General features: G+C 48.6%; 2 protein-coding genes across 2 annotated transcripts in view; one reads left to right on the top strand and one right to left on the bottom strand.

Moving 5' to 3' along the window:
* Klhl10 (kelch like family member 10) overlaps positions 1-6929 on the bottom strand; it is a 17530-nt gene extending 10601 nt beyond the window's left edge. The window contains exons 1-2 of the mRNA XM_031350765.1: positions 6579-6929; positions 1028-1517 (exon numbers count right to left, since the gene is read on the bottom strand). Coding sequence (XP_031206625.1) covers positions 1028-1517; positions 6579-6772 — 684 coding nt within the window. The 5' untranslated portion in view covers positions 6773-6929. The remainder of the gene's footprint in view (positions 1-1027; positions 1518-6578) is intronic.
* A 44-nt stretch (positions 6930-6973) lies between these two features.
* Nt5c3b (5'-nucleotidase, cytosolic IIIB) overlaps positions 6974-9208 on the top strand; it is a 15294-nt gene continuing 13059 nt past the window's right edge. The window contains exons 1-5 of the mRNA XM_031350766.1: positions 6974-7107; positions 7654-7796; positions 7913-8011; positions 8540-8609; positions 8694-8740. Coding sequence (XP_031206626.1) covers positions 7785-7796; positions 7913-8011; positions 8540-8609; positions 8694-8740 — 228 coding nt within the window. The 5' untranslated portion in view covers positions 6974-7107; positions 7654-7784. The remainder of the gene's footprint in view (positions 7108-7653; positions 7797-7912; positions 8012-8539; positions 8610-8693; positions 8741-9208) is intronic.

Genomic DNA, 9208 nt, shown 5'->3' with positions numbered 1-9208 from the left:
CCCAGCACTTGGGAGGCAGAAGCAGGCGGATTTCTGAGTTCCAGGCCAGCCTGGTCTACAGAGTGAGTGCCAGGACAGCCAGGGCTGTACAGAGAAAACAAAAAATAAAAATGGAGCAGGGGCTTTCCCAAACACAGTTACCTGTACGTGGGATATGCTCTTCTAGCTGAGCTGCCTTATCTGGCCTCAGTGGGAGAGGAAATGCCTAACCTTGCAGAGTCTTAAGTGCCAGGGTGGGAGATACCCAGGGGGGGCTCCCACCTGCTCAGAGGACAAGGGGAGTGAGGAAAGGAGGATTGTGGGAGAGAGTGTATATTCAACTCATAGATGGTTTTGTTTTGTGGAGGTAGTATACATATAAAGAAACGAGCTAGACAGAAGCCATCTGAGGATAGCATTTCTTGGCCACTGGGTTGAGCTTTTAGACCAAAAGAAGCCGTGTGATTGTCCAGAAATTAAATATAGCTCCCTATGTAAAATAATAATAATTAGCATCAATGACTATACTTGTGTGCTACCCTGGTGACTTAGTTCGTATGATAGCTTCTACCTTGGACTGGGGGACCTTATGGAACGGCAATAGGGTGATCGACCCTTTGAAATTCCGTGGCATTGGCTGCTGCTCTCCTCACACTGAGAGGCAATTTTGGCTAAGGAAAGAACTAGCAACAGGAAGGGAAGAGAAAATTGCTAGCTCAGGAAAGAGCAGGAGGCGCCCCTCACTAAGCGTCAACACAGCCTCGGGATCCGCCAGGTACCTGGCTCCTGTTTCCTTTCCACAAACTCATACCGCGCACCTACTTCAAGGTGACTTTCCTGTGAAGGGCTAGCTGGGCCAGGGACTAAGGCATGTCTGCCCCCAAGGAGTTCACAGTCAGTGGAAAATGGGGATACATATTTATACGGCATTACAATCAGCACACAAAGAGAGCAAGAGATCTATTTTGTGGCTCTTAGGGACGCTCCCTCTGGGTAGAGGAATCAAACATGAGCAATTAAGCATTTGCAAAGAGTAACTAAACTTGACCTTAGGAAGTAAAACTGAAATATGTTGCTTCCTATTTTGGGGGTCGTGAGAAATCCACTTTAAAATGGCCTCAAATACTGCGTCCTCCTGCTTCACGTTGAGTTCGTCTTTCTCAATAATATCCTTAAGCTCAGTGACTGAGAGCTCCAGAAACTCTGCCGAGACTTTAACCATCTCCTCGAAGTTGTGCAGGATGAACATGTAGGCCTTCTGCCGCAGCTCGGGGCAGTAGTAGTAGTCCGTAAACTTGCAGATGCCGATACAGTTATCCAGACACAGCTCCGACTTGAGGAACTCACAGCAACCCCTAACAATCCCCATGATGTTAAACTGGTCAGCAGCGGCCAGCAGCTTTTCCACGTTGTCAGGGGTGATAGGCACGGTCCGAGTGTATGCATACTCAATAATTAGCTTCATCATGTCGGGGGAAATGCCAGGAATGTTGTAAACCTTCTTCTCAGTGTTGTTCCAGCCACTTGTAAACAAAGCTCTGGGAAGAGGGAAAAAGAGGAGAGAAATCAGCACAGAAACATTCTCCTCCTTGAGGCCAGCGCCACCCTTGACCCTTTGCTTTCTGAGGATGGCTTGGACACACTCCAAGTAGTGCCCGGTGATGGGTATGTAGTCACCATGTCTTTGCCATCTCTTTTTTTCAAGGTGTGTGTGTGTGTGTGTGTGTGTGTGTGTGTGTGTGTATGTGTGCGGGCATGTCTGTATTTGTCTGTGTGTCTGTGTGTGCATGCGTGTGTGTCTGTGTATGTGTGCCTGTGTGTGTGTCTGTGTATGTGTGCCTGTGTGTGTGTCTGGGTCTGTGTATGTGTGTGTCTGTGTATGTGTGTGTCTGTGTATGTGTGTGTGTGTGTATGTGTCTGTGTGCGTGTATGCATGTGTATGTGTGTCTGTGTCTATGTGTGTGCGTGCGTGCATGCATGTGTATGTGTGTGTGTGTATGCATGCACAGGCACACCCACAGGCATGGTCTCTTGTTGTGCACTTATGTAAGCCATAGGTCAATGCTGCCTGCCTTCAATATGTATTGTGTATTTATGTTTTTTCTTGTTTTTGCTTTTTATTTTTTTGTTTTGAGACATGGGTCTCCACTCTCCGTGGAACTCACTGTTCTGACTAGACTGGTTAGCCAGCCAGCCCCCAGGATCAACCTGTCTTTTCCTTCCAGTACTGGAATTACAAATATGTGCCATATGCTTGGCTTTGGTGTGGTTTCTGGGATCTAAACTCAGGTCTTCCTGCTTGGGCGGCACTCACTTCACCCACTGAGCCATTTCCCCAGCCTACCTCCCTTTTTTCTTCTATAGTGTTTGGATGGAGAAATTGAGCTCTAGATTGAAAATAAGATCAAAGCCCAGTCTTGGACTGGAGAGCTGCCTTGGCAGTTAAGAGCACTTGTGGCTCTGGACCCAAGTTCAATTCCCAACACCCACATGGCAGCTCACAGCCATCCATCTATAACTCCAGTTCCATGGACTTCAATGCCTTCTCCTGACTTCTGCAAGCACCAGGCATGTGCATGGCACCATACATATACACAGACAAAACATTCATATATATAAGATAAAAAATTAAAGAAAACAAACAAACCTGGGCCTCAGAGGATAGAGAGAGTATGACTCAGCAATGAGAGCTTGTTGCTCTCGCAGAGGACCTGGGTTTGATTCCCAGCACAAATCCATAGCCCTCTTCTGGTTTCTAATGAGCAGTAGGTATGAAAGTATGCATAGGCATACATGCAGACAAAACATACAATCAAATTAAATCTAAATCTGCCTTCTCCAGCTGCCTACCATGTGTACCGACAATCCAGCACCAGAGTGGCCCTTACAAAGAGTTCATGTCTCCCTTGCATTCACAACCTTCCCCTGATTTTGATGGTAAGAGGGAAATACCATTCAAAAAACCAAAAGGAAAAGAAAAGGCCGGGCGTGGTGATACAAGCCTGTAATCCCAGCACACACATGTGCACACACATACACACACACACACACACAAGCATATATGAGTGAGTACTCCTGTGCAGGAGTGTTCATGTGGAGGTCAGAGGACAACTTGTGGCAGTTAGTTCTCTCCAGTTAGCTCCCAGGGATTGAAACTCAGATAAGCATGCTTAGCAGCAGGTATCATCCATATTTAAGATTTTTTTTTTTTTTAATTTATGTGTAGCCCAGTGTGGTGGCACACACTTTTGGTCTAAGTACTAAGTACTCAGGAGGGAGAAGCTGTTGGATCTCGTGAGTTCCAGGCCAGCCTGGTCTACATAGCAAGTTCTAGGACAGCCAGGGCTACACATAGAAACTCTTTCTAAAAAAAAAAAAAAAAAAAAAAAAAAAAAAAAAAAAAAAAAAGGAAAGGAAAGGAGGAGGAAAAAGAGGAGGAGAAGAAGCAGCAGCACAGTCAGTCAGGTGGTGGTGGCGCACGCCTTTAATCCCAGCATTGAGGAGGCAGAGGCAGGCGGATCTCTATGAGTTTGAGGCTAGCCTGATCTATAGAGTGAGGACAGGGCTACACAGAGAAACCATGTCTCAAAAAACAAACCAAACCAAACCAAACAAACAAAAAGAAAAAGAAAAAAAGAATAAGCTTTATGAGGACAGGAAAGTTCACTTCTTTCTTTTCCTTCCAGTATCCAGCCTATCCCCAGTGAGAAAACAAGCAATAAATGACCACAACTGTGTGTTAGGCGGGCCCTTGGAAATAGGTACGTTTCTAGATATTGAATAAGACAGAGTATTTTGTCTTTTTCTAAGAGGCATAAGGACCAGTGAGATTTAGGTATCAACTTTTTCTTTAGGACCCGTGCCTGCCAACCTACAGCCTCTGCCAAATGCGGGCCAAAGCCAGTCCACCTTTTGCTTTGTACTGTCCCCAGGGAACAAAGTTTTTCCTTACATTTTGGAATTATGGAGGGATCAGAGTGTTAAAAGAACATTTTGTGACATTTTAAAACTGTATTCAAATTTCAGTGTCCACAGATAATTTGTGTTAGTCCTGTTTTCTGGACCTATTTTTTTTTTTTTTTTTTTTTTTTTTTTTTTTTTTTTTTTTTTTTTTGTTTTTGTTTTTTGTTTTGTTTCTCCAGACAGCCCTGGCTATCCTGGAACTCACTCTGTAGACCAGGCTGGCCTCGAACTCAGAAATCTGCCTGCCTCTGCTTGCTTCCCAAGTGCTAGGATTAAAGGTGTGCGCCACCACTGCCCGGCCTCTTATTTTATTTTTTATTTTTCTTTTAGGCAGGGTTTCACCTATGTAGCCCTGGAACTCCCCATGTAGACTAGGCTGGCCTACAATTCACAAAGATCTGCCAGCCTCTGCCTCCCAAGTGCTAGGATTAAAGATAGACACTAGCTAGCATCCTGGCCTTGCTTGGCAGTTCCTGACAGGCAGAGTTGACCAGTTGCCAGGGAGGCTGCGGCCTACGGCCTACAGAGCTTAAGCTATTTAACATCTTGGGGCTGTAGAGGTGGGTCTCTTTTCAATAGAACAGGAGGTTCCACTCCAAACACCTACATGGTAGCTGACAACAGTCTGTAACTTCAGTCCCAGGGGACCCAATGTCCCCTTATGGCCTCTTCAGGTGCACCATGTATGCACACAGACAGACATACATGCAGGCAAAATACCCATAAATAAAATAAATGAACAAATACAAACTCTTTAAAAAAAAAAAAAGATATTTACTATCTTTTTGTGGTTGTCTTGGCTCTGTTTTTGTTTGTTTGCTTTAGAAATAGATTCTCACTCTGTAGCCCAGGCTGCCCTTGAATGACTGATCCTCCTGCCTCAGCCTCTCTAGTTGCAGGGATTACAGGCATGAGCGACTATGCCTGGATTATAAACTGGTCCTTCTGGAGCTTGATCTAGAGTGTAGGATCAGGTCTGTGCAACTTTTTAACACTGCAATGGCATGTTGTCACCTACAAAGCTTAGCCTTGAGAACAGCTCAAACCAGTTATAAACAAACACAGAGCCCCAGTGTTGGAGAAACGGCTCAGCGGTTAGGAGTTCATACTGCTCTTGCAGAGGACTTGAGGTCAGTTTCCAGCATCCGTGCCCAGTGCTTGAAACTGCCTTTAACTCCAGTTCCAGCATCTGCATATGCCCACATACAGGCAAGGGTATACACCTAATTAATTTTTTTCAACTCTTAAAGTTTTAAGTTTTTGACTTGGCAGCATGAGACCTGCAGGCCATGGGGTGGCCCCTCAACTGAATAGAGCTTTCTGTAGGATAAGGACTGGGGTTTTCTTTTTTTCTTTTTTATTAATCATTCCACTCATTTACACCTCAAATGATATCCCACTTCCCAGTTACCCCTCCACCAAGCCCCACCCCACATCTGCCCTCCCCTTTGCCTGTGCTTCCCCACCCACCCACACTCTCCAGTCGCACGGCTCCAGCATCCCGTATGCTGGGGCATCAAACCTCCCCAGGACCAAGGGCCTCCCCTCCCATTGCTGTCAGGCAAGGCCATCCTCTGCTACATATGTATCTGGAGCCATGGATCCCTCCAGGCACACTCCTTGGTTGGTGGTCTAGACTGGGAGAACTGGGTGGTCAGGCCAGCCTATGTTGTTCTTCCAATGGGGTTGCAATCCCTCCAGTCCTTCAGCCAGCTCCTGGATTGGAGTTTTCTTAATCGGGTAACTGAGACAGTCTTGTATGTCACTCAGGTTGGCCTGAACTTATGTAGCCAGGTTGACCTTGAACTCATTTTGGTGCCTCGGCCTCCTGAGTGCTGAGATTACAGATCTGTGTGGCCCGGATGCCTCCCTCTCAACCATTGTCTTTTTTTCCAAGCCCCTCTGTCTCCATTGTTATTTTGAGATAGAATCTCACTAACTTGCCTTAGGCAGGCTCTGAACTGTTTGTTGTTATTGGTGAAGATGGTTAGTCTGAGTCCCCGGGCTTGAACTCAAGGCTTGGCACATGCTAGACAAACCTTCAACTATTCAACTATATCCCCAGCCCTGAGCTTGAATAATAGCTTTTAGCAAAAGGTGAACATATTCCTCATATTTTCCCTGGCACCAGGAACCCTGACTCAGTTTATAAACAAAAGAACCCGTGCACTTCCTGAGTTAGCATGTCAACCTAAACTCTTCTTTTGAAAATATTTCCTGGCTTCTCCCCACTTTTATCCCCTCCCCATCCTCCCTATCCTTATTAATTGATCTCCCTGTTTTCAGTATTCTCTACTGGGACTGAGTCAGGAGGGGCACCAGAAGTAAATCCATGGCTGTCCAACTAAAAGTTGGTTGGGGTGAGACTTGAAGACAAAGCACCTGCCCTGTCAGATGCTGGCTGAAGAAGCTTAGAACACAGCAGGACACAGAGATAGGCTCTGGCCCAGGCTGCGATTAGGGATTGGGTAGAAGGCAGCACAGCCAGGCTCCAAGGGAGCCCAGAGCTTCAACGTCCCTACATTTAAGATGGCAAGTGGGAAACTGAAAAGCAGATGAAGAGACCTCAGGAGGATCCCTGTCCCCTCCCACCCCCATCCCCACTCCCTGGGGCTTAGCTTGGGCCCCCGGTGTACCTAAAGTAGGAGCTGCAGCTACAGAGGATGTTCTTGTGGGCATTGAACTCGAAGCCATTGACTTTGATGACTACGTCGCAGAGCTTGCCCTCAAGCCGGAGCTCGTTGAAGATCTCACAGGTCATTGCGCTCATCTTCCTCTCCATGTGAGGCTGGTGGAACCGGGTGGAGGCCGCCGTGCTCTCCATCTCCATGGCTCCTTGGGACCAGGGGAGAGAGGCTGCTCTCCTGGGGTGTTGGGGAGGGTTATGGGGGGCCCCTTTAGCCAGCTGTCGCTCCTTTTCCCTACTACATCTTTCATATAGGGACCATCAGGCAGCCCAAGTTCCAGAATCCTGGGCAGTGAGATCACTCAGGATTGTGCTCTCAGGTTCTGGAACCCCCTTCTTGCCCCTTCTTTTTCCTCCCCCTCCCCCTAGAACACACAGATAGACCACCACACACCTCCTTCCTCGTCCTCAGACTTAGGGCAGAACTGTGGCCACCAACACAATTGAGCCTTTACTGAGTCCGCTGCTTGCATCTTCAGGTTGGGTCCCCACCCCCCACCCCACCCCCCCACCCCCACCCCGCATCCCTGCAGCATCCTTTCAAAGCTCTCCCTGGGCCACCCTCCCCATGTGTGCAGAGCCAGAAGCAAAGCTGATTAAATGTCATGCTGGCCAGGGTCTTCTAGCCCCTGAGATGCCTTACTGCTTTACTTTGCTTGTGGCCTAGTGATGATGAAGAGCCCAGTTAGGGAAGTGTCTCCTGGGTGCTTCCCCTGTCCAAAATGCACTTGGATACCTGCTGGGTTGTTATTTGCAATGCTGGGGATGAAACCCAGGGCCTCATTATCTGCAGGCAAGAACTCTCTCACTAAGCAGTGACCCCCAACCCCAGTAAAGACTGCATTTGTGTTGTGTTCTAGAAAGAGTGACAGGCGTTCATTCACACCAAAGCCTCATGACAGCCAGCCCACATATAGGACCCCAGCGTCAGCGTCTTGGTCCTCCCCTAACCTCCGTCCCCCCAACGCTCCCCCCTCCCCATACACACAGTAGAACATCCCCCCCAACCCCCTTCGCTTCTCCAGTCAGCATCCGGAGCCAGCCTGGAAACGGCCTGCAGCTCCTAGACGGACGCGACTAGTGCAAGGCGACGCCTGCGCAGTGTGGCTGTAAGGCGGGCGCTGTCTTCCGAGCCGCCCACCAGGCCAGCGGCGTCATGGCGGAGGAGGTGAGGCCACGGGTGGGGACGTCCCGCGTGGCGGGGTCGTGGGCACGGGGAGGCCCAGCTGTCCTGGGGGCCCATCGCGATGCTCGGGTCAGCGGGACTCTTGGGTCTCGCGCCAGGTAAGCAGCCTGATGAAGGCCACGGTCCTGATGCGGCAGCCGGGACGAGTGCAGGAAATCGTGGGCGCCCTTCGCAGGGGCGGAGGAGACCGCCTGCAGGTACCGGGGTTTGGGGTACGGCGGGAGGGTGTCTGCCCTGCGGCCTTCCCGCCAACTGGGGTGCGCGCTCTGTGAGCCTGCGCCCCAGGGTGGTCATGGACAGATTGGCTCGCCTCGGGAAAGAGCCTACCTGTCCCAGTAGCCAACTTTCATAATAGTCAGATGGGGTTCTGCCGGCTTGGTTTCAGAAAGCACGTGGGTGGAGCCTGGCTCCCCTCTACCTCCAAGTTGAAGATAGGGAAATCCATAAAGGTCGGAAGGCACCTTAAGAAAGAGCCAGTGCATTTGAAAAAGATGCCACAGAAGATCACCCCTACACTCGGAGGACTTTGTTTTCTTCAGGGTTAACTCGTGTACTGACACAGGATCACTTCTTTCCTTCCTTCCTCTGTCTCTCCCTAACCTTGCAAAGGCTGCAGCAGCCTGCTCGGTGACCTGGTTAGACTTAGTCCGCTACCCCAGGCTGAGGCAAGGACCAGGGTAGACAAGTACCTAGTCAACCACCATAATCTCCCTCTTGTCTCCCAGGTGATTTCTGATTTTGACATGACCTTGAGCAGATTTGCTTACAATGGACAGCGATGCCCCTCTTCCCACAGTAAGTCACATTCCAGCCTTCCTTGTACGGCTCAAGGTGACAACTGCTAAGGAGCAAATAAAGGGAGTTTTGTGTTTTTTTCAGATATTCTGGATAACAGCAAAATTATCAGTGAGGATTGTCGCAAAGAGGTGGGTCACTCCCTTCTTTGCTCAAAAATGGCTGTGGTATGCTCCTGGGGTTGAACCACAGCCTCCAGGACAGAAATCTTAAGATACCTCATTCCTTAAACACAGTGTGGAGGCTGAAATAGGAGGAGCCCAAGTTCAGGGTCTGCCTGAATTCCAGAAAGAGTTCAAGCTCATTTTAGACAACTTAGTAAGACCTAACAAATAATAAAACAAAAGAAAGCTGGGTGTTGGTGGTATTCACTTCTAATCCCAACATTTAGAAGGCAGTGGCAGGAGATCTCTGTGAGTTTGAGGCCAGCCTGGTCTACATATTAAGTCTCAGGCCAGACAAGGATACATAGTAAGACCTTGTCTCAAAAACAGAGGGGGCCTGGGTCAGAGGAAGGTTACTGACCGTGCATGAAACTCTGGATTTGCTCCTTAGTCTTACTTGGTTTTTGGTTTCCAATTATTCTTTTTTTTTTTTTT

The sequence above is a fragment of the Mastomys coucha genome, unplaced genomic scaffold (genome assembly GCF_008632895.1).
Source record: "Mastomys coucha isolate ucsf_1 unplaced genomic scaffold, UCSF_Mcou_1 pScaffold5, whole genome shotgun sequence".
In the NCBI taxonomy this organism is placed as follows: domain Eukaryota; kingdom Metazoa; phylum Chordata; class Mammalia; order Rodentia; family Muridae; genus Mastomys; species Mastomys coucha.
The sequence above is the reverse complement of the archived record's forward strand: the minus strand, read 5'-3'. Positions and strand labels throughout refer to the sequence as shown.